Genomic DNA, 25,820 nt, shown 5'->3' on the forward strand with positions numbered 1-25,820 from the left:
CTGGACTGGCCAAGAATGTCTCTAGACCTAACCCCTATTTCAGTGATAACCTGTGAAGCTCTAGAGAACTCCATGCCCAAGAGAGCTAAGGCAGCGCTAGAAAACAATGGTGTCCACACAAAATATTGACACAATGTGGACATTGTCACTTGTTCTCACTTTTGTTGCCAGCGGTTTAGACAAATTTAGGAAAATTTACAACATCACAAAAGCTGTCATATCTTCAATGTTGTCCCATGAAAATATATAATAAAATATTTACATAGATGAGAGGTGTACTTCATTTTGTGCCACACTGTATATATCTCGATTATGCATTCACAGCAGCCGTCAGCTCTCTGTCATAAAAGGCGCTGTGCTGTCTGGCTTTCTCAATGACATCACACCCAACATGGCGTCCAGCCGGGTGTTGGAGAGGGAGGTCCAGCAGGAGTCGAAGACCGCAACCCCGGACTTCTGCCCCCACAAATACTCCCTGCTGGTTATAATCGGACGGACGGCCCGCCACAGACAGACGGAGCACATCCGGAAGGAGATCGAGCGAGGTGGGTGCAGATATTTATGTCACCGAAGCTCAATGCGTCTTTTTTTTTTTTTTTTGCTTGCTTCTGCGCTTGCATACGAATTCATAACCCTGATAAGTCCCAGGTCTCTGAATCTTCACCAGGGATGATAGAGGGACCACTTTGCAGGGTTTCTGTAATTGTATCCACCCTGCGGACCGAGGATGCGTCATCTGACGATCCGCCACCATCAGCATCTCCCCCTCATCCCTCCGGGGGCTTTATAATTAAATCAGTCAGGAGAGAGGGGTTTGTCTCTTTTTGTCATTGTGTAAGGACAAGCTTTAGGGGAAATCCAGCCTATTGTAATCAATGTTCTATTAACCTTTGTGTATTTCTGCTGGTGATTATCAGTGAATATCTGTGATTACAGTTTATTACAGAGCATCACTGCATCCTGTTTTCATCATCTGGATGAAGACATAGCTATATACGCTGGAAATAATGGAACTCCGAGAGACACTTTGGAATCTAACTGGGTTAATTAACATTTCATCAGTGCCTGATGAAAGCCACTTTCTCTAAAATGCTATCAACTTTTCATGAGCCTAAAAGAAAAAAAGCCTTTGAAACTGTGAAGGGATTCAACTGTAGATTATGTCCAATAATGTAGTGAGAATCTCTTATTTGACTAGCCTATTTTCACAAAAGTTTTCATAAAATGCATTACACTGTACATTTACTTCTACAATAATGCCCTTTAATTGATCTTTTACGTAGAGATGCACAGTCAGCTCTGATTGGTGATCAACACTGGTGATTCATCAGATGCATCACAAAATATTGCATAATTGTGAGGTGGGAGAAAAATAATACATGGTTTACAGATTTAAAAAAAAAAAAATGTTAATAAATGTTTGGACAATGTGACTTCAGTCACATCTGCAAATCTACCAAGACATGGCCATCTACTAATCTGACAGGCTGGGCATGCAGAGCATTATTAAGAGAAGCAATCAGTAGGAGCTATGGGGAAGACGCAGAGATTCCTAGCTTAGGTGGACGACAGCTAAAAGGTAAACTTTTAGCTGTGAACTCAATAAATGTTGCCTATGAGATTTACAAGAAGGGAAGCTGGTTAGAGTTGATGGGAAGATGAATGCAGCTAAATACACGGCGATCCTGGAAGAAAACCTGTCAGAGGCTACAGAAGACTTGAGACTGGGATGGAGGTTCACCTTCCAGCAGGACAACGACCCCAAACATACAGCCATAGCTACTATGGTTTAGATCAAAGCTTGTTCATGTGCTAGACTGGCTAAAGTTCAAACTTATATCGAAATGAGAGTTTTACCTGTTTAGCAAGGTAAAATGGGCAAAGATTTCAGTCTGTAAATGTGGAAATCTGGTAGAGTTACTTTAAGTTACTTTGGTCTTTTTGTGACAACATATGAAAACGTTCGAGCAATATGAATACTGTTAACTGGTACTTGTATCAGATCAAGTAGGGTTACAGTCATTTCTAATTGTTTTCAATATAAACTGTATATGTTTTATTAAAAGAAACATAAAAGGGCTGGTTTTTTATGCCACCAGGTATTCGGTCATGGGATGTGGACCTAAAATCCTGCAACCTGAATCTGTTTCTGCAAGAGTTTCTGTCTCATCACACAGCGTCTTTTAAAGGTGCAGGTAGGAAGCTTTCTTTTAAAACGTAAGAGGTCCTTCATATCCAGATTCTACAAATGTGTTGATCAGGCACCAGCTCAGCCACTGTGGGGTCACTTAGGAAGGAAGGAAGGAAAGTGAGAAGCAGTTTGGCGATTGTTAGTCATGGGTGTAACCTTAGGACAGAAAACAACAGGAACCTGCAAGTTGTGCAAACTCTCCATGTCTGTGTTTGGGGTTTAGAGCTTTTTGTCATGCACAGCCATGTACAGCTGAGCTGAGATGAAGTGATAAATGATTAGAGTGGACATAGTCATGAATAGACATTTGTTTTTACTGAGTTGTACACATTGTCAGTAAGAATGAAGCAAATGGAAAGTACAAGGTTTGGATTGTTGGAAATGAATTCATTGGCTTGCTTGCCAAAAGATAGATGAGAGGATCAATAAGGCTCTCAAGCGTTCACTGTAATGATGTAGCTGAATCCAGCAGATGTGCTGCTATGGAATAAAAGATGGTCAAAATGAAAGCTTCTTTAGCATTGTTTAAACTCAAGAGATCAGCCAAAGCCATGCTTAGACGTAAGAAGAAAGCAAAGAAGCAAGTTAAAAAGTATGTTTAGGCATGATGTAATGGGATTTTATTTGCTTAAATAATATTTATTTTTCCTTTTTTCATTAAATGTTTTGGAAAAAAAGCCAAATATAACAAAGATTGACAGGTAAAACATTATATTTAATCAACAAATTAACTTCCAATGAGAAGTTAGTGAAAAACATTGCACTCTATCTGCGTGGTCAGCAGTGTGTTCTTACAAGGATGTGAGGAAACTGGACCTATACATTAAAAAGCTATTTACAGCAGATGGAGAGAATATGTGGAAGAGATGTCCACAAGAAAAATCCCAAAACTGCATAATCCTGATGTAGACCATCTACTCTGTGCCAAATGTTGAGAGAATCACTTTTCAAACCTAAAATAGAGTTTTATGTGTGAATATGTGTTTTCTGCAAATAAAGAAATATAAGGACAGTTGTTTGTAAAGTTGATTACTTTATCTTAACACTGGTTTCTGCCCTTATTTAGCAATCATTTATGACCTATAAAAAATTTACAGAACAGGGCGGCAAAAGCTTAAAAACATTAACTTGCCTCTAAAATGGAAACAAAGTCTTCTAGGCTGAAAATGCAAAATATCAATGACACACGTCTCCTTATTTGGACAGTGCCATAAAACATCACTGTGTCACAAGATCAAAATAGCGCTAAGCACATGTTCCTATTAAAGCTGGATTTTTGTGTCTAACTCTGACTTTAGAGGCTGTTCCCTTTAGACTGGATTTCCACTGGCACATCATCCTCGGACAGCCATCTGACTCAGCTGTTCTTGTTCTCTTCCTTCCTCTTGTTATTTTTCAATGACTTGTCCTATTATCACAGTTCACTCTCTCTTTGACTTGTTTATCTGTCTCCTGCTCTCTGCTCGGATCTCTCGGCATGTTTCCCAATGCTCTGATTGTTGTTTTTGCTTTCGCCTTTCATGTCTGTCTTTGTGTCCCTCTCTGTCTGCATGCGTTCTCTCTGCCTCTTCAGGGCAGAAGTGTCTTCGCCACTGTACCAAAGTGTTGGACACACAAGTGCTGATCAGTCCATCTCAGGAACTGGCTTATTCAGAGGTAAAAATTATTTTTTTTCTTCAAAGTGATATTTTGAATGAAAGCTCAGGGCTAGGTCCAAAACAAAGCAGGAGCATCTCATAGTCTGTCTGTCTGTCTGTCTGTCTGTCTGTCTGTCTGTCTGTCTGTCTGTCTGTCTGTCTGTCTGTCTGTCTGTCTGTCTGTCTGACCGCAATTCAAACAATCTTACCAGATTACAGGATAAATAACAGACACAGGACAACTATTCAGTCCTCAAGCATGTTACTTTGGTTGAGTTGAGTTGTGAGAAGGAATAGGGAATGAATGAGCATTTGTATTCAGTCCTCCTACAGTGGGTCACCCTCCATCCTGAGGGTAATAGCTGGCATTCATCAGACAGGGGATGAGAAGGATCTACTGGAATAGTTTTCTGCCCCACAAGCTTAGAACAACTATTAAGTAGTCCCAATATCCTGTGCCAGTATTCTCAAAGATTCTCAGAGTCCTCTCAGAGAGCTCCTAAACATTCCTGTCTCATCTTAAGAGTGATTCCCTTCGCTGCTGAGAGCGACTCTAAGCTCGGAGACGACAGAGATTCCTACCTCAGTGAGGAGGTGTGGTCGACCCCGTTGCTAGGTGTGACACTGTCTTCTGAGAGCTGTGAATGGTTGTTAAAAGTAACAGCAAAAGAAAAAAAATGCGCTCAGTGAATATATACATACATATATATATACCGGTATATATTACCTGTCAGCATTTTACTTTCTTTCTTGTAGAAAGAGGTTTGATTTGCTAAAACGACCAAAACAAACCGTAGAAAGAAAGGTGAAGAAAACCTAACTGAACAGGAGCAGAGCCTGCTGTTGGAGGAGAAGAGAGGAGTGCTGAAAGGTAGATTTGGTCCTGGGATCACGGTGCAAACAAACAGGCATTCCCAAACAGATTAATGTGTTCCCTCTGCTTTCAGCACCAGCCTGGAATGTGAGCAGCTCTGGTTCCTGCTGCAATCAGAAGCTATAGAGGAGATAGCAGCACACCAGAGAACTTCTCCACAGACGGGGAGAGTTGTGGATGACCATTTAGGCTTAGGCTGCTGACATCATCATGAACAATACAACAAATACCTATGCACCTCATTTACATCTTCCTTCTATGTATATAGCGCTTAGATTATTGTAATTTATATTATCTCGAGTTTCTATTTATGTATACATCTGTTTTTTGAGCTTTTCCAGTTTTGACATTTTTTTTTTAAGGCATTTTACAGTCTGTAAATATTTAAATAATTATGTACTATATTGTTTGTAATTTTGCTCATGTTTTATTCATGATTATTTTGTGTTTCTATTATTATTTATCCTTCCTAATATTACCTTAGAGGTGCACCTTTAACCTGATGATAAGGTTAATCTTATCCTTTTTTTAATAATTGTACAATTGTGATAGAAGTTTATATGCTCATTTATTTGACTGTTTAGGGGGTGGATCCCTGCACGATCGAGCCGGTAGCGTTTTATTAATTCACTGTTCTTCAGTGCGAGGAGAATATCTCTCCTTTCTCTCTGTCTTTCCACCATCTTCTCTGCTTAAGACGCTTTCTGAAAGTACTCCTCACTACTCTTAACATTTGTTCACATCAGGATCTCTCTTAAGGCCTAAGGTGCTTCGTGAATAACTTTTATCTTACCGAGGGAAGATTCGAAGAAAAATCTTAGAATTTGAGAAAGATTTTTCTTAGTGTGTCATCTGAGAATTACATGAGATTCTGGTCAGACTCACTGATGACAGTCGATACAGACTGTAAACAGTAAGGGTAAGCAGACACATCCCTGTGGAACTCCACTGTTTGTTGTAAGCTGTGGGAAACGTTTTTAATCCGACTGGTGTATGTACACTATACGGTATAAGGATACCAGTGAATGACATGTGGCTTCATTTCTAACTAATGCAGTTTGGAAACAAACCTGTGAATTAAAATTCTGATACATTAATTTCCCAGGATCGTTAGAACAGAAACAGCCTTACAGCATGAAAGATCCTCCAACATACTCCACCATATTCATCCTTTGTTTCACACCAAAACAACTTGGAGTGTTTGTTGCAGAAAAGCTTGATCTTATTCTGCTTTGATCAAAGCATATGGTTCTAGTTTAAGCCCCAATAGATATGAACAAAATCCTCATGTTTATGCTTATGATGGTGGTCACAGTTAATGATCTCTATAGAGGTTTGGACACCTTATGAAGCTATTCTTTAATAGTGAGCTTTGAGGACTTTTTTCCTCTTACCATCCTGCTCAGTGTGGTGGTACGTCAAGCCTAGTTTTCAGTGGGAAAGTATTGGGCTGTATCATATCATAATTATACTCCAACGAAACACAAAGTCATTGATTATGAATTGGAAATCCCTTGAAACTCCAATCGACTAAAAAAGTAAAGTAGAAGTAAAAGACATATATTTAATTCAAGGGGTTACTATGGCTACAAGTAATTGGGAAACCTGTTTTTCTTTGTTTTCTTTGTGTTTAATATGGGATTTGTTTTCTACACTGAATAAATGTACTCAATTTAAAGGTAACTTTTGTTTCTTTAATCTGGATTATTTTATGGCAATAAAAAACTAGTTTATCTGAAGGATTTTTTACACATCTTTACCAGGGATGCAGAACAATGTGGCTGGTACTTTCCAGGTAATTTCATGCAGATATGATTCTTATATGGAATATTAGTTTCTTTTTAAAAAATATTTCTGAAAATAGTGAATTCACGTCATGCTTGTCAGAGCATTAGTTTGTCCACCACCAACAACCTTTGTTCACCAGTCCAAAGCAATATCAACATTTGCTTACAATATAACTGCTAAAGAGGTGTTGATCTCTTTACATGCACTCTTTAGACATCTACTTCTCTTTTGATTTCAGATGAGTGACCTTTCAAAACAACTGATTTTTCCATCTCTGTTTCATCGGCAGGCATTCGCCCTGCTGTCCAGGGAGTCTGCTCATAAGCTGCTGATCTTGACTGGCCTGAGCGTGGAGGAAAGCGGAGAGGTGCTGTTTCACAAAGGGCAGTTTTCTCCTGAGCATCTCAGGCGAATAATAACAGAGCAGGTACAGCACAATGATCTTTCTGGGTTTTCCTACATGTTTCTATAAATGTGTTGTAAATGTGTTGTTACATCACATGAGCGCAGATTTATGTGTTCATGTGCTCTTGGATGACCCTAACAGCTCAGGATTTAGGCTGCTTAAGATGCTTGACTAATAATCCAAATGCCAAAAATAAGCATTTTAGGTTGGTATAAACAAGAGAAAAGCATTTAACTGCAAAGACCTCATCAAATTTGGGCAGATTAATTGTATTGTGTTTTATATTTTTTGAATTAAAAAACAAATGTTTGTACACTAAAGACATTTTTTTTCTTCAGTTCATAGATCAGGAGAGCGCTCCCTCCTGCCCTCCCCTTACCAAAATCAATCTGACCCTCCGTTGTCCCAACATCGGACATTGGAGAAAGATCCTGCTGGGAAACCGACCCCTGGAGGGTCCCTTCACTCTGCGTATCAACACCCCAGAGGTACTGCCAGCCATGGAGTCTCTGGGGGAATTTACATCACTCATCTCCAGCACCATTTGTCCTGCCTCGCCCTTCGACCTCCTGCCGCCTCCCACCACCGTGGGTTTCCTTAAGCTGTCCCGCCCCTGCTGCTACGTGTTCCCTGCCGGGTCCGGCGACTGTGCCTTCTTTGCAGTTAACGGTTTTACTATGCTGGTGGACGGGGGCTCGGACTCTCAAGCCTGTTTCTGGAAGCTGGTCCGCCACCTTGACAGAGTTGATGCAGTTTTGTTGACTCATATCGGCACGGAGAACCTCCCCGGTGCTGTCTCCTTCCTAGAAAGGAAGGTGGCCGAGAAGGAGCTTAGCTATGATGTCAAAGGTAAGAGAACATCCAATTTTCAGTAATTGAGTGTACATGTTTGAATGTATTGTAGATGTTCTAATTCCCACAGGTTAAAAATTATACACTGCTCAAAAAAATAAAGGGAACACTTAAACAACACAATATAACTCCAAGTAAATCAAACTTCTGTGAAATCAAACTGTCCACTTAGGAAGCAACACTGATTGACAATTAATTTCACATGATGTTGTTCAAATGAAATAGACAACAGGGGGAAATCTTTGGCAATTAGCAAGACACACTCAATAAAGGAGTGGTTCTGCAGGTGGGGACCACAGACCACTTCTCAGTACCTATGCTTTCTGGCTGATGTTTTGGTCACTTTTGAATGTTGGTGGTGCTTTCACACTCGTGGTAGCATGAGACGGACTCTACAACCCACACAAGTGGCTCAGGTAGTGTAGCTCATCCAGGATGGCACATCAATGTGGCAAGAAGGTTTACTGTGTCTGTCAGCGTAGTGTCCAGAGCCTGGAGGCGCTACCAGGAGACAGGCCAGTACACCAGGAGACGTGGAGGAGGCCGTAGGAGGGCAACAACCCAGCAGCAGGACCGCTACCTCCGCCTTTGTGCAAGGAGGAACAGGAGGAGCACTGCCAGAGCCCTGCAAAATGACCTCCAGCAGGCCACAAATGTGCATGTGTCTGCACAAACGGTTAGAAACCGACTCCATGAGGATGGTATGAGGGCCTGACGTCCACAAATGGGGGTTGTGCTCACAGCCCAACACCGTGCAGGACGCTTGGTATTTGCCAGAGAACACCAGGATTAGCAAATTTGCCACTGGTGCCCTGTGCTCTTCACAGATGAAAGCAGGTTCACACTGAGCACATGTGACAGACGTGACAGTCTGGAGACACCGTGGAGAGAGATCTGCTGCCTGCAACATCCTTCAGCATGACCTGTTTGGCAGTGGGTCAGTAATGGTATGGGGTGGCATTTCTTTGGAGGGCCGCATGGCCATCCATGTGCTCGCCAGAGGTAGCCTGACTGCCATTATGTACCGAGATGAAATCCTCAGACCCCTTGTGAGACCATATGCTGGTGTGGTTGGCCCTGGGTTCCTCCTAATGCAGGACAATGCTAGATCTCATGTGGCTGGAGTGTGTCAGTAGTTCCTGCAAGATGAAGACATTGAAGCTATGGACTGGCCCGCTCGTTCTCCAAACCTGAATCCGATTGAACACATCTGGGACATCATGTCTCGCTCCATCCACCAACGTCACGTTGCACCACAGACTGTCCAGGAGTTGGTGGATGCTTTAGTCCAGGTCTGGGAGGAGATCCCTCAGGAGACCATCCACAGTCTCATCAGGAGCATGCCCAGGTGTTGTAGGGAGGTCAGAGCAGACTCTACCTGCTGAGAAGACATAGATTGTCTGTTGGAGCAGGAGCTTCTCTACAGCTGAGAAGAAGCAGTGAAATAAGCTCAGGAAGGCCAGCTGTGTCCTAAGATGCTTCCTCTAGCCAGTGCAGATGGAGGGAAACAAAAGAACTCTAGTAAAAATAACATCAGTGTTGGACAATGTTTCTCACCGCATACTTGAAGGTGTTGCAGAACTGGAGAGCTCCACACAGACTGCTTCATCCTAGGTGCACGAAGGAGCATTATCGCAGATCCTTCCACCCATCAGGTGCTCCCAACAAACTCAATAAGTGTTTACCTCCCTGCTGTTTTTGCAATTTTTCCATGCACATTTTGTACATTTTTGTAAATTCTCCTACTCAGTTGCACATTCCTTTTAATCTGAGTATGCTATTTGTAATAGCTGTTCAGTATTATTTTCTTATGCTGCAAATTTGCCATTACTGTGCGGTATCTTATTTCTTAGTTTTATATTTTTTTTTTACCTTTGTGCAAATCTGTATGCTTCCATTTGCCTGTCCCTTTGCTGCTGGTACACCTGAATTTCAGACTTTCCCCTGTCAGCATTTTTCAGTTTATGATTCCTTGGATGTTTCTACAGATTTTTTAAAGGTGATAATTGTCACATGGTGGAAATTTAAACAGCTGAATTTCCAAAAGGACAATGTTTAAAAACACAGAGCAAAACTGGTTTTGAAATATAAAGTAGCTAATATTAAGCTTCTTGAATGACACCAACTTCAACTCTATTGAACGTCTTTGTAAAAGTAAGATCTGGGACTGAAAACATAACCAATTTGAATTGCTCTGATATTTCTAGTAAGAACAGTGGTCAAAGATCAGGCCAGAACTAGTCAGGATCTTGATGGCTACAAAAAAATCACGTGTTTCTTTGGAACTTGCTAAGAGATATTTAACCCAAAATCAGAGAGGAGTGTACACTCACCGGCCACTTTATTAGGTACAGCTTGCTAGTACCTGGTTGGACCCCCTTTTGCATTTAGAACTGCCTTAATCCTTTGTGGCATAGATTCAACAAGGTAAAGGAAACATTCCTCAGAGAGTTTGGTCCATATTGACATGATAGCATCAGACAGATGCTGCAGATTTGTTGGCTGCACATCCATGATGCGAATCTCCCGTTCCACCACATCCCAAAGGTGCTCTATTGGATTGAGATCTGGTGACTGTGGAGACCATTTGAGTCCAGTGAACTCATTGTCATGTTCAAGAAACCAGTCTGAGATGATTGGTGCTTTATGACATGGCGCGTTGTCCTGCTGGAAGTAACCATCAGAAGATGGGTACACTGTGGTCATAAAGGGATGGACATGGTCAGCAACAATACTCAGGCAAGCTGTGGCGTTGACACGATGCTCAGCTGGTACTAAGGGGCCCAAAGGGTGCCAAGAAAATATCCCCCACACCATTACACCACCACCACCAGCCTGGACCGTTGATACAAGGCAGAATGGAGCCATGCTTTCGTGTTGTTGACGCCAAATTCTGACCCTACCATCTGAATGTTGCAGCAGGAATTGAGACCCATCAGACCAGGCAACATTTTTCCAATCTTCTATGTCCAATTTTGGTGAGCCTGTGGGAATTGTAAACTCAGTTTCCTGTTCTTAGGTGACAGGAGTGGCACCCGGTGTGGTCTTCTGCTGCTGTAGCCCATCCGCCTCAAGGTTTGACGTGTTGTGTGTTCAGAGATGCTCTCCTGCATGCCTTGGTTGTAACAAGTGGGTATTTGAGTTACTGTTGCCTTTCTATCAGCTCGAACCAGTCTGGCCATTCTCCTCTGATCTCTGGCATCAACAAGGCATTTACACCCACAGAACTGCCGCTCACTGGATATTTTCTCTTTTTCGGACCATTCTCTGTAAACCCTAGAGATGGTGGTGCGTGAAAATCCCAGTAGATCAGCAGTTTCTGAAATACTCAGACCAGCCTGTCTAGCACCAACAACCATGCCGCGATCAAAGTCACTTAAATCACCTTTCTTCCCCGTTCTGACGCTCGGTTTGAACTGCAGTAGATCGTCTTGACCATGTCTACATGCCTAAATGTATTGAGTTGCTGCCATGTGATTGACTATTTAGAAATTTGCGTTAATGAGCAGTTGGACAGGTGTACCTAATAAAGTGGCCGGTGAGTGTATGTAAATATTTGAGCCTTTATGTTTCGGTTTGACCATTTCTGGATTAGAGAAAATAATTATTTTAAGATGGTGCATTGGTGTTCTTAAAATGTATTCAAGTTGTTTGATGCATCGTCATTTCACCCTAGGAAAAAAATACATAGTTAAATTCCCAAAATAATTATAATATTTATGCCAATGATGAATGTATGTAAACTTATGACTGGAAAAGTTCATGCTGTTTCCTATTTCATATTTTGACGTTAAAATTTTTGTCTGCACAGATGACTTGTCGAAGAGGCTTATCTCTCCAGAGCTAGGAGTTGTTTTCTTCAACGCCCCCAGCAGGTTGCAGGCAGATCAACAGTCTTGTGAGTTCTAAAAATAAGCAAACTGCAAATGTGTTCATTTTGGCTTGCAGACCGCTTTTTTAACAACAGAAAGCAAAGTAACACAAGTTATCAATCTTTTCCTTAAAGTTGCAGACAATGTGCTGAAGAGTACACAACAGGCAGCTATAACTTTACAGCTCCTGAAGAAGTTAGACATCAGGCCACAACCCATGCTTCAACCACAAGGAGTCCCCATAAAGCCACTCACCTTGTTTCAAAAGATGGGAGTGGGACAACTGGATTTATACATCCTCAGCCCTGGCAAGAGCAGCCAGGAGTATGAGGCGTTTATGAAGAACTGGCCCGATGGAGTGTCATCATTGTCGCAAAGTCTCCCTCTCACTGCACTGGTTTCAGTCTCTGCGCTGCTCGTGTGGCTTCCAGCTTGCCCTCAGGAGAAGGTGGTCAGAGTGCTGTTTCCCGGTGCAACCCCGCAGGCAAAACTGCTGCAGGGGCTAGAGAAGCTCAAGGGATTGGATTTCCTTCAGAAGCCAGCAGTGACCACCGGAGACCTCGAAAGGCAAGGGGAAGACAGAAAAGCCAAGAGGACGGAGAGCCTGGACAGTGGCCAGTCGATAGGGAAAGAGGGAACACCCAAGCAAGGGAAAGAGCAAGGAACTAAAGAAGAGGGAAAGGATGGATTGGTGAAAGAAAAGGGAAAGACATTAAGTAGAACTAAAGATACTGATAAAGCTAAAATCAAGGAGGCAGGTGTTAAACATAAACCATCAATATCAGAGAAGAATACTTTAAAGAAAGGCTTAGGGAAGGATGGAAAAAAAGAGGAGAAGACTGGCAATAAAGAAGAGAATAGTGTTAAAAGGACTGAGCAGAAAAAAAGAGATGGAGTCCCCTCGAAAACCAAGAAGGACAATAAAACAAAACCCACAAAGGATGCAAGAAATGACAAAACAGAGAAGAAAACACAGAAGTTATCAGCAAGCGAAGCAAACAATGACAACAAAGTGCTTGCAAATAATAAATTAACAGAACAAAAACAAGGGTTTTCGTCAAAAATCCCAGAGCCAGAGTGCCCTGGTACTGACAAGCAGAATCACAAGAAGGAGACAGAATCTGGGGAGAAGCAGCACGGCTCCAAGATGTCTACCCCAGAGGATATGACGGCAGATTTTCTCAGGCTCCGGGAGGAAAGCGAACTAGAAGTAGAGCCAGAAACAGCTCCCTGTGGTGATTTAGGATGTGAAAAGTACCTTGGAGGCTTTCATGAAGATGCCTACAATAAAACAGTTGAAAGGTTGATAGAGGAACCAGCAGGCTGTTTGGGAATAGCGAAAGTAGAGGGTGGTGACATTATAGTGCAAAATATCTCTGTAAAGAGTGTGAAAGCAGAAGACCTCCAACTAAACCTTCCAGATGAATCTGTCAAATCCAGTAGACCTGCAAAGGTTGTAGGATTCCCATCCCCTTTGAACAAATCATACAATAGTGAGCAGATAGTCCAGCTGGACACAACACCGACTGAGTACACGCTTCTGGATGGGGCTTTGAGACACTCCCCTCCCTCGCACTCCTCTCCAGAAAACCAGGCCCCTAACAGTCCTGATGAGGAGACGGTAGAGCCAGTTTCCCCTGATTCACGTCCTAACAGTGCGGGCCACACTCCCTACTGCCTGTCCCCAGACGACTTGTGGTGCAACAGGGCCACGCTGAGCCGGGTTCAGGCCCTCCATTTAGCTGATGCTTACGAGCCAAATGGATCATCTGGGCAAAGCGAGGAGCAGGTTTGCAAGACTAAAAGTGCTTCTGAAAATCCCAAAGAGAAGCATCTGAGTTTTCTTTCTTTGGGTACATGTAAAGAGGGTTCTTCAGATCCCTCCCCCTCTGTAGCCACAACCACCACCAACTCATTACCAGCAGAGGTGAGCTCGCCTCAGTCTACAGAAGTAGATGAATCATTGTCCATGTCCTTTGAGCAGGGACCAACAACTGGGAGCCAGAGAGAAGGAGATGACGGAGTTTATCTCTCTCACTCTAATGGAGGATATTACGTAGGAAAGTCTTTACCAATGAAGAAGCCTCCCAGATCTTTGGGTCAGAGTTCAGAGATGAAACTGGCTGCACCTAACACTCTCCATTTTGAGGCATCAGCTCATGACGTGGACCTTTGTTTAGTTTCTCCTTGTGAGTTCAAGCATTTCAAACCACCTGACTTAAGCCCGGGAGCCAGTGACGTCTCCAGAGAAGTCAGCGGTCCGAATCACCAAGGCAACAACAATAACAACCCAAAGGACAGGTCACCCAGTGAGTCAAATGCCCCCATCTGCACAGAGGATTGCCCGTCCACCACAGCAGATGCTGCTTTGGATTCGGACTCAGATGATTCATGTAGTAACCCTTCCAACTCCCCTTGTAACCACAACATGAGTCAGACTCTGCCCCCCGATCCCCTGCCAGCCCCCCTTAGAGACAGTCCACCACTGCCTCCCCATCCTGACACCTCTATGCCAGTTCCTCAGTCTGACTCTGAAGCTCATGGGAAGAGGGCAAAGGCCACAGCAACTCGGGGAAAGAAATTTCCAGGGGTGAGTTTTTCATGTTAGCAACGAACAAAATTTGGTTGACAAAGTTATGGATCTGCATGTTTTTTGGGGGGTTTTCTAGATTGGAAAGGTTTTTTTCTTGTCGAAGTAAGCTGTGTACAGAAATCTAATTTGACGGGGCTACCCTAACAAATGAATATGCTCGGGTGTATATTTAGGATTGTTGTTCTGCTTGAAGCGCCTTGAGTGCCTTGTTGCTGAAAAGCACTATATAAATAAACTTGACTTGACTTGAAGGTGAACCCCCATCCCAGGGTCTTGTCCTTTACAGCCTCTAAAAGGTTTTCTTCTGAGATTGTCTTCAGATGTGTGTTATTAAACTTATGAAATTGACATTACTTTTACGCTATTCCCTGTTAACATCAGAGTAGTTTTTTTCACGCAGATCATTTCATTCATTTAATAGTATAATGAAAATTTTTTTTGCCACCAGATTAGTGATGCCCCCCAAAAATCAGGCTCAGGGAAAATCAAAACGGGGAGCCAAAGTGGAGCCACGAAAGGGAATCTGTCCTCTACTCGAACACTTTCCTCCAGCATTCGCTCTGCACCAGCAAAATCATCATCAGCTCCTAGTATGTCATTTTGAACAGAAATCCCCTTTTATAACACAACTTAAGCACCCAAACTGATAATAAAAGCTTTTTGACCTTCTTTTGTTTTCTACTCTCCTTCCTCTCAGGCTCAAACGCTCCCTCTGCTGGTGAAGTCAGTATTTATGTCGACTTAACTTATATTCCATCTGGAGCATCTTCTCCCACAGTTACTGTGGACTTCTTCAGGTGTATTCGCTCTTCCTGCTACATCATCAGCGGCAACAGTATGGAGCGGGAGGAGCTAATGAGAAAAACCCTGGATGCTCTGCTGGATGGCAAGACATCCTGGCCAGAAATCATGCAGGTAAAAAACAAACTTAATTTGAAGCATGTGTTATTTTACTATCTATTTACAGCCACACAGTCAAAGAAGCCACAAGTGATAAATTGCTTTGCAGGTGTTTCCAAAATAATCAACTAATGACTGAATGTTTCCTTCTCTGTGTGCCCAGGTGACGGTGATCCCCACCTTTGAGTCAGTGTCAATGCAGGAGTGGTACCAACAAACCCTGGACAAGCAGCGGGAGCTGAACATCACTGTCCTGGGATCCAACAGCACGGTCGCCATGCAGGATGAGACTTTTCCTGCCTGCAAGATTGAATTCTGAGGTGGATAATACAACACAGTTAATGGGTGCAAGAGTAAAAATCTGAGAACTAGGGTATTGATAGAAATAGAAACAGATGTAATGGGGATGTTCCCCACCCCTCTTGCATGTTAGTGGTAAATCACCACTTTATGGTCTTCTTATTGCAGCTGAAAACTAAAAAAAAAGAGGTTGCATGCTTCTTTTGACCAATGACCCTGTTCAAAACAGGAGAGGAGAGGTAACTAAGTGCAAAGGATGCATGCCACTCTGTGAACAAAGAGAGTCATATGAAAGGTGTTGCCGTAAATTACTCAAATTAGCAAACAGAGATTTATGAACACAATATGGAAACATTGCAATTTGCAGCATCTAACGCAACATGAATTCACCAAATTCAGATTCATTCAAATGAGTCTTAAAAGTTTGTGATGTATTTTGAAGATGAACCTAACATTTAACCTTCACGGAGTTTAGATGTGTGATTTATGTCCAGGTGTTTGTTGTGAGCACTGTAAGCAGATGTAAGACAGGCTGTGCTGTGTGTTGTAGCTGCTTTTAAAGGTGTTGTGTCACTGTTGCCTTTTTATTAAGATCTGTACTTGAAGGAAACAGACTCTGAAAAACACTTTTTTGACTCCCTTTCACCCACCAACAAGTAATATTAACTTTAATTTGAGGGATTAGTTGATTTTAGTCATTTAACAGCATTACAACAATTGTAAAATTGAGGGCCATCCTGCAATTGTAATCCAGAAAAGTTTCTTATAAAAATGCAAACCAGGAACTTGGCTTCCAAAGCTTTTATAAAAATAATTCGGAGCTTGGTGTTTCGTCAAAAATTATATAATTGATAAAATAATTCCAAGTGTAAATATGAAATAATCATACATTATGTTTTAGAAAATATATTTTGCACAGTGTAAAATCACTAACGTGTCATTGTGATATTAGGAGCTTTATAGGCTGTAAATAAGAGCAGATGTGTTCAAGTAATTCTGAAACAAACTGGAAAAATGGTTGTGGATAATGCAATTCAATACTTTTATTTTGCAGGTCCATTATTACCCATTCATATCTGTTGGTTTTTTTATATTATTATTGTTTGTTGTCATAACTCGGCATAAATAATTTGGAACAAGTGATCAGGATAATAAAGACAGGCTTCAGATGCTACAGTGTTGCCCCTAAATAAAATAAGGAATAAAATACCTTTTACATCTTCTCATGATGTAGTTGTAAAGGGTGCTTTATTTTTGACAGTTTATCTTCTCAATTATTAATCAATCCCTTTTCAGACCTATCAATATGCCTGAAAAGAAAATTATTCAAAATATATGGGCACCAGCATATATTACCACTTTAGCATTGGTTGAATTTGCAAACATACATTTTACCAGCTTCTTTCTTTATTTTTCCAGCAACTTGTGCTCTAAAACCTGCTGGGTTAAAAAACCCATCTCAAATTAGGCTATTTTGGTTATTTTGCAGTACAGGGTTAAATATGGACCAAGCCAGATGTTTTATGAGTTTTGGGTGACTTTAAAGTAGCTCATTAACCTAACGTGAATGGTGGGAAGAAACACAGTATGGACATTTCACAAAGAAATGCCCCATTATGCAGCCCTGGATAGATTTCTAATTTTAATTCTGCCTTACAATATATCAGGAAAAAAAACAACAGTCTCTAATGTCAAATAAGACTTGTAATGCCAGTTAAATGTGGATTACAAATGTCATAGTACATAATACTGTATAAAATTTTGCCTGTATATATTGCTGTTATTACCAATTCTTTGGTCAAAGTTTGAATGTTGAACAGAGCTAGCACTAGCTTACACTATCTAGCTAGCAGATAAAAGGCTCATGTTCTCTTAAGTGAACCAGCAAGTTCTCCAGCATGAACTAAGATCATTAACCCAACATAATTATACATCATTTCACCATCTACTATTTATTTTTTAAACCTATTTGGGTTGAAGAAATAACTCAGCAGTTTTTTGTGTGTGCATTTTTAGTCCTGCCCATTTTTAATGTGATGGATTACATTGTACTCTTTCCAGATCTATTGTTTGCAGTTATTCTCTTCTCGAATCCTTACATCTTAGACTGTAAGTCCATGGATGTCATTGTAAGATATGTTTTATTTTTCTCTATGTGGCTGTTTTGCATTCACTGGTACATCTCAAAAAATGTGAATATTTAAAAGGGTAATTAGTTTTTGTCCCTCATTTCCAAAAGTAAAACTCACATATTAAATATTTTCATTACACACAGAAGGACATATGTCAAGCCTTTATGTTTATTGTTATAATTGATGACAAGCCAAAATTGTTGACCTGCAATGAACTGCATCCTGTCCAGGGTGTATCCCGCCTCTCACCTGTAGATTGCTGGAGATAGCCACCCCTGTGACCCTGTACGGAAGAAGCGGGTATAGAAAATGGATGGATGAATAAATGGATGAATGGATGGATGGAAAAGCATCAAGCGTCGAGAACCACTACGCACAGAAGATATCAGGATAGCCACATTTTTTTGAGATGTACTAGTGTTTTGCACAAATATGCATGCGACTTGATGAGTTTTTAAAAACCAAAGCATGAAAAATCACAGAGACAGGTAATTTTTACCTAAAAAACAAATGCTGCCACCAAATACAAAAAAGCATCACATTTTTTATGAAGTTTTTCTTAAGGATCTGACAAGGTTTTTGTACAAATGTAGATGTGCTACAAAGAAAAAAAACCTAAGATTGTAATAATTCAAGAGATAATTAGTTCTGATTTATGCACCTCTATCTCTGAATGTGTTTCTCAAAGGAGCTTGAGATGTTATCAAAAACAATGTCATTACAAACCTTGTATGAACAAGACATCTATACAAACATTTGAACTTCATCTTAGCTAGTCAGTTGTAACCATGTTTGTGCGTCCTGCATATGTAAGACATGTACCTTATGTTTATTTATTTCATGATATTCATGAATAAAGAGAGCAAAGCACTGTGGGGGAGTGTCAAATGATCATATGAATTAAAAAAAACAAAAAACTCAGATTGGAGGTAACGTACAAAAAAACAATGTTCAAAGTATGTGGGTTGTAACAATAGTATGAATGCGAGAATAAAAAAAAACATGCACAAATAAAATGTGTCTTGAGAATCATGTAAATTCAAACTTTAGAGCAATGAGGATATTAGTGAAGCAGAGACAGAGTGGTGAAAATGAACCTGCTCCTGGGCAGTGACAATGAATCTTGAACATGTGACCTGTTTTGCATACATATGCTGACATAGGAATATATTTCATGCTCTGCCTCAGACTTTAGCAGAAGACCTTCATCATGACATTAGAATGAGCTAGAATAATATTGTTGCCCTACAGATGATGTTCCCCAGATTGTCAAAACCATACAACCATGTGTTAATGACACACAACCTTTGATAAAAAGCTGTTTATTTAGATGCATGTCAGATAGGGGCCTCTATGGTGAATGATCTTCTGCTACCTTAAAACCCAGTAAGCTTTTAAATGGATGCATTCTGTTTTTTTTTTTTAGCTTCTTATAATGACATGTCTAGAACCTGAATTAGACTTCTGCCTGCAGCCAGAAAAATATCTAGTGTTTTGGAACTGTCTTTGCCTAAAAACTTAAACAACAGCATTTTGTGTAACTCTCTTTTGGCTTCGATTGTGTATTGTGCCCCAAATTTACGATTTCTGCTACTTTTACTTTGCTGGATTGATCAGTGCCTTGGGGATCAGTTGGTAACTTCTGTGATTTGTCTATGTCATGGACTAACAGACTGAAAAGTATTAATTCAAACTTCAAAATCACAGCATTGTAATTACACCTCAAAGAATGGGTTAAGTGGGAAATAATGTAAACACAAATGGAACAAGGGATTAATCTGGGTCACGGAGGAACCCTAATCATCCTATTAAAGTTCTAGCTTCATGGTGAATGCAATAGTTTGTATTGTAAGCAACTAAATTGTAAGTATGTGATCCTAACAAGAGGTAACAAATGAGCCAAGGTAATCTTTTATTATATTACATTTAAAAAAAATCTTATTTTGTAATTTAAATACTTAAATCTAAAGTTTTGTTTAAGCTCGAATGAAAAATCTTGTATTTCACAAACTGCTTGACTGTTGGTGAATTTATAGGCTCAAAGGCTAAGGCTTGGGCCTGTCATAAAAACTGAAAGTAGTAAAATACAAGCCAGGGTTTTGTTTCTACCTAGACTGACCACAGCAACTCTCGGAGATCTACCACCAAATCTTCACTACAGGTAAGTTTAATACAAATTTTCTTAAAAATACTGTATTCAGATATCATTTCTGTGTGTAGTGTAAATCACTATGTTGGTTAAGAAAATGTTTAGGGTGTTTCCAGTTAAATGGGGTGTTTCCAATGCAGTCCTTTCATGTCTGGTTTTCATCTAAAATATCATACTCTTCTCCGTTATATGGATTAATTTTTAAAGCATCTTGTGTATTTATAATAGAGAAAATGTTAACATTATGTCCAGGAGAATAGCACAGTGGGAATATGTACAGTTTTTTGTTTACCTGATCGAATTATTTTGAAGTAAAACCGAAAGTAAAAATGGTGTCTCCCGCTAGTTTTCAAAAGAGCTTCTGCTATTCACATATTAGCTCACAAATGCATTGATAGATAGTTCCTGATGGGGAAATTTGTCTAGGACTACATGTGCCAAGATAAAAACTGCCACCATAATTTCAAAATACAATAAATACACAGTAAATACACATATTGCACATTTACACCACAGTAAATGCAAAAAATACACAATTGCTCAATAAAATCCATGTTGTATCTGACCACATATATTCCAAACAACAACCAACCAACAGTTTAAACCGGAGCATTAACATGACCGTAGTGCATCCTCATACTATATGTCTACTTCTATCTATTTATTAATCTAATGGAGGTAGGGTCAAATGAATATTTAAATCTATTATGTTTGCAAGTTGGGACTCTATACCATTTGCCATATGGTAGCAATTAGTATTTTGCATTGAGGATGTGAGCGGGATCAGACTGATTCCTCAAAAATGAACTGCAGGGAGGAGTTATCAGTCCTCCCTATGACTCTGTTGCAGTCTGAACCAGATGATGAGATTTAGTTTTTAGTTGCACAGAGAGAGTATCATACCATGCTGAGATGCCATACCTGATGATACTTTTTCAGTACGGCCTTCATGAGTTGGAATGACCCAGTCAACAGGCAACAGTAAACCCTCAACAGACACTCTCCATCCATTTACACTGAACTTGAAATATTTTGCAAAGAGGAATGGGCAAACATTTCAGTCTCCCAGTTAGCAGAGCTGGTAGAGACTTACGCCCCAGACTTGCATCTGTAACTGCAATAAAAAGTGGCTAACTAAGATCTTGAAATTATTAAATTTTGTTTCAGTTTATAGTAGGAAATTGTGGAAGAATGTGAAAAATGTCCGAGAGGTATAAATACTTCTGTAAGACACAATATTTGCTGTTTATCTGCCAATTCATTTGATACAGAACTGTAAATCTCATCTAACACCATCTGACAAAAGCGTCTCTTGAGAACAAATAATTTAAAAGTTGACTTTTCTTCCACACTGCCTTCATCTCCAGGAAACCTTTGTCCAGCCTATCTTCCATCATGCCAGCAGTCATATCCAGCCTGTCCAAAGATCAGGAGAAAAACCTGCTGTCTCTCTTCAGTCTTGTCCGACTTCACCTTCTCTACAAAGCCAGCATCCATGGTTTCACTGCTGCTGCTTTCCACAGCCGCTGTGACAAACAGGGTCCCACCGTTACTGTGGCCTACAATGCTGCCGGGTTTGTCTTTGGAGCTTACACATCCAAGGACTACACCCAGAGCGGAGAGGCTGTCAATGATGGAGAGGCTTTTCATTACAGCATCGGTGCTGATAGAAAAAAACCACTAAGAGTCGGGGGTATCAGTGGGCAGCATGCTTTCACAGATGGAGGTGCATTTTGGTGCATTGGTTTTCTTGCATAATGACCAGCCTGCAGTGTATTCCAATCCAGGCACTTGCTTTAACTTCCAGGCAGCAGAGATGCACGGGAATGACTTGGCACTGACAGAGTTTGAGGTGTATCGCGTTGAAGGTGAAGGAACTTGCTTTTTTTTTTTTTTTAACCGCGTCTCTGATAATTATCCTAATTTATGTTTATTATTTCACATGTGCATGTAGAATACTAAATAAGTGGTTTAATGTTTATTTCTTATGACTATAGGTCTAGGAGATCTCCTGGAGAAGCCCTGGAGAAACATCCAGTGGACAGCTGAGTATGTAGAAATACAAGCCAACATTTTTTTATGTGAAACTCTGCCAAATATTTTTCTGTAAAATATACAAAAATTATGTTTGCACTACATTACCCCATTCTGTGTTTTCCACTGTTCTGGGCCGATAATACTCTAAAACTACAAATAAACCTGCAGTCAAGAGCCAAATGTAGGTGATGAAAGAAAGCCAAGTTGGTTCGGAGAAAATAAAACTCTGCCTGTCTTTAGTTTACAGTAGCATTCTGCCGTGGGAAGCGGACAGATCAGAAGTTGGTTTGGAAACTGTGAATTCCTTCTTCTTTTATTTTTTTCTCCCAAAATTTCCCACTCAACGGCAAGTATTAGAACTCGAAATTAGGCTGCAGGCCTTTTCTTACACTTCCAAGAGGCCTTTAAGGTTTCTACAAAAATAAACCTTTTATTTCCAATGTCCAATTTCCTATAGTGTAAAACTTGCTTCTTTTTCCAGCATTACTATGTAACAGGTGTCTTTATGTTTGTGTTTCTTTTTAGTTAATTAAATCTTGAGAAACAGACCTGTGGTCAACTGTGACACAGTCGAAAGAGTAGTTATCTTGTAATCTGAAAGCTGTGGGTACGATTCCAGCTTCCTTCTGTTACATGTTGTTGTGCCCCTGGGCAAGGCACTTAACCCCAAGTTGCCTACCAATCTACATATCAGTTTGTGAATGTGTGTGTGGTAGTGAGTGCGACTGGGTGAATCAGCTCTAGAGAAAAGCACTTTGAGTTGTCTGCATGACTAGTAAAATGGTGAATTTAGTCCATTTACCTTAGGGTGATTAATGATTAATGATTTGGGATACATTTCAAGATGGATTATGATCTTGATTATTTACATAGATTAATATAATTTAAAGTACCTTATCCTGTGATACATATCCAGCGTCATGATGTTGGAGGAATAGCAGGAAAGGACTCCACTTGTAGTCAAACTTAATTCTCTTAAAATAAATCTGAATTTTTTTTTCTGCCAAGTTTGTTTCCATTCTTTGTTGAAAAGTTTTTACTTTTAAATCATTAGTTTTTTTATGCTACATGTTAATATCAGCTGAAAACAGTGTTTTTCTTTGTTCTGATTGCCATTACATACATTTTAATAATGTTTCCTTCGTAGAAAAAGGCATCAATTGATGACAAGCATCCAGAATTATTTGCCTGACATCAAAACAGTGAATCATGCCCATGTGTTGCTGGTGGGCCCTGTTGGGGCTGGCAAGTCAAGCTTTTTCAACTCTATCAACTCAGCATTTTGGGGCAACATGACATGCCAAGCCATGACTGGCACAGCAGGGACAAGTGTGACCACACAGGTACCTGTAAAATATTCACCGTTAGTTTATCCTCTCAGATTCTAAAGAGGAAATGTGGAGGATTAACTGTGATATCATATTTGTTGCACTGCCTATAACTTAGCAAGGCTGATAATAGCGACATGAGTAGATAGTTGATTTACTTCAAAGTTGCCTGCCAATATCAATTATGCAACCTATTATTATACTGTTTATATCCCCTCTGTAGTACCGCGCCTACACCATTAAGGTAGGAAGACGTGGTGGAAACCTTCCTCTGATCCTCTGTGACACAATGGGGCTGGAGGAAAATGCTGACACTGGTTTGAACATTGATGATGTAGTCAGCATCTTGAAGGGGCACATGAAGGATCGCTACCAGGTCTTTAAATACATGCATACTTGACTGTTAGGATGTGGGGCACTGAATTAATCAAAGCAAATTATTTGTTTGCTCACTATAGTTTAGTACCTGTTCATCCATTCTGGAAGATTCTCCAGGCTATAAAAAACATGCGACTCTAGATGACACCATTCATTGCGTGGCTTATGTGGTTGATACCAGCAAGGTGTCTCTCCTCAGCCAGAAAATGCTGGACAAGTTCACTGCCATCCGGAAGAAGGCCAACCAGCTTGGTTAGTGGGAAAAAGTCATGTTTAAGACCATTTTAAAATATTAACCTCCTTGACTATCTTATATCCCTATAGGTACATAGTGATTTAAAAATCTTCATATTGTTATTTGTAAAAAACATTGTTATTATTATTAGTTTGTGTTGAGCTTTCTCTTAAAACCTCAATATAAATGTTACAATGTTTTGTTGTAACTTGGAAAAATGTGGAAGAGTCCAAGCAGCATTAATATTTTTGTAATGCACTGTATGTGTTAGGTAGTACCAATCCACTCTAAAGCATTGATTTGTTGTGATCAATCTATTAAAATCTATTAAAACATAAAACATTACATTTGAAAGCTTCACCATCTTCTCTTAATTTTGTTTTCTGACAGGAATCCCTCAGATTTTGTTGATGACCAAAGTGGATGAAGCCTGTCCGCTTGTGACAAAAGACCTGAAAAATGTGTATCGCAGTGTTTACATCCAGAAGAAGGTAGCATTTAAACAGATATTTTCCATATTAAAACTTCTTGCAATTTCAAGGAAATCTATAAATGTTCACCCAACTTTTAAGGCACACCAGCTGAGTGAGTCCTTGGGCATCCCTTTGTCCTACGTGCTGCCAGTGAAAAACTACAGCGAGGAGCTTGAACTGGATCTGAACACTGACATACTTCTGTTTATGGTCTTGGAGCAAATGCTCAACTATGCAGACAGCTTTTTCGAAAACCAGATTGCAGATGGTCAGGATGGAGCCAATGACCCAGAGCTCTACAGATCCAGGATTCCTCCCCGTGGAGTTTTGTCAGAGCGTGACGACCCTAAGGTTGTTTAAAATGTATGAGTTCCTCAGAGTTGCAGTATTGTGCAAAAGTTTGGATCGGTAATACTCTTATCAGTCAAGGAGGTTTCTGAACGAGGGGGATTGCTGCAGTCAATGCAGTCTGCTGGATGGGCTTTGTTAACATTCGACCAGTTGGTATTATAACCTGAATTTGAGTTTGTTAATACAATTGGATCATATTCAACTGATATGATTAAATCGTCCTGAACTGGATCAGACCTATTTTTCTAGCGAAGTACTTTGAGATGACATGTTATGTGAACTGCTGCCATATGAATAAACTGAAAAGAAATTAACTGAATCAATCCCAAATTCTTTATTCAAAATAATCAATTCCTAAGAAACACCTTCCATTGCAGCAACAACAAATAGTTATTCAGAAGCTTTACTAAACACTTGCACAATACTACTGTATATTCTAATGAAATGACCAAATCAGGCTTGTTTTATGGTGGTATCATTTGAACCCCTCCCCCATGCACACCCACTCCCACCCACAGAGGGACGCATATCTTCAAATGTTGAGTTGACACGTATTAGATTTTATTTTCAAAATACAATTTTTGCAGTAAATTCTGCTCTTAATGGGAAAGGGTTTTAACCATCATGACAATTAACATAAAAATTTTAATAACTGAGCTTCTGGTGTTAAATATCTTGAAAAATGTTCCTATATTTGTGCCAAGATTCACTTAAACCTATCATAGTAATGAGGTTGATATGGTCAGTTATGTCAGCTGTTCTCATTCTAATAAGGTTTCATAAAAATCTTGTTTGCTTTACAAAAACAGCTGTTGTTTTTTTGCAATAATTAAATCTTTTAGCAAAAAAGTTTAAAAACATTATGTATTTCTTGCTACTTAGTGGAAAGAGGGATGATGAGTTTTATTTGCTTTAATAACCTACCAGATATCACTGATAATTTCTCAGGTTCCCGTGTTTTGGAACATGAGTTATGAAAAGGTGAGGGTGCACATAGTTATGCTCCTTAAATAATAGTCGTATTACTCTTTAAAAATGAATAAAATATAAAGTATAGGATATTTCTTAATCATCTAATGAGAAATCCCTTGATCAGCAAATAGAGTTTTCCTAGTTTAATCTCAGTATGAATGCAGTTGTTCTGCAAAGGCCTCAGTGGTCTGTTAGAGAACATAAAGGAACAAACAGCATCATAAGGACCAAGGGACAATCAGGTCAAGGATAAAGTGTAGAGTAAGGCTACAAAACCACCATGTCTGTCCACCTAAACTGACTGAAAGTTCAGTCAGCTGTCAGTTTGTGATATTTTGAAAATCAGTTAACA

General features: G+C 40.0%; 1 protein-coding gene and 1 pseudogene across 2 annotated transcripts; both read left to right on the forward strand.

Moving 5' to 3' along the window:
- Positions 1–333: 333 nt before the first annotated feature.
- Positions 334–18,561, forward strand: LOC124855573 (microtubule-associated protein 1S-like). 2 transcript variants are annotated; one of them, XM_047345538.1, is made up of 10 exons: positions 334–545; positions 2,100–2,195; positions 3,765–3,847; positions 6,780–6,917; positions 7,235–7,745; positions 11,560–11,646; positions 11,755–14,210; positions 14,662–14,803; positions 14,911–15,128; positions 15,277–18,561. In XM_047345538.1, the coding sequence occupies exons 1-10, from the start codon at positions 392–394 to the stop codon at positions 15,430–15,432; spliced, it is 4,041 nt and encodes a 1,346-aa protein (XP_047201494.1). In that variant the 5' UTR covers positions 334–391; the 3' UTR covers positions 15,433–18,561. The 2 variants fall into 2 exon arrangements, with proteins under 2 accessions (XP_047201494.1, XP_047201495.1); XM_047345539.1 differs by having other exon boundaries at positions 2,100–2,189.
- Positions 18,562–19,630: 1,069 nt separating this feature from the next.
- LOC124855746 lies at positions 19,631–24,815 on the forward strand (annotated as a pseudogene).
- The last annotated feature ends 1,005 nt before the right edge of the window (positions 24,816–25,820 follow it).

Source organism: Girardinichthys multiradiatus, chromosome 19 (assembly GCF_021462225.1).
Source record: "Girardinichthys multiradiatus isolate DD_20200921_A chromosome 19, DD_fGirMul_XY1, whole genome shotgun sequence".
NCBI lineage: Eukaryota > Metazoa > Chordata > Actinopteri > Cyprinodontiformes > Goodeidae > Girardinichthys > Girardinichthys multiradiatus.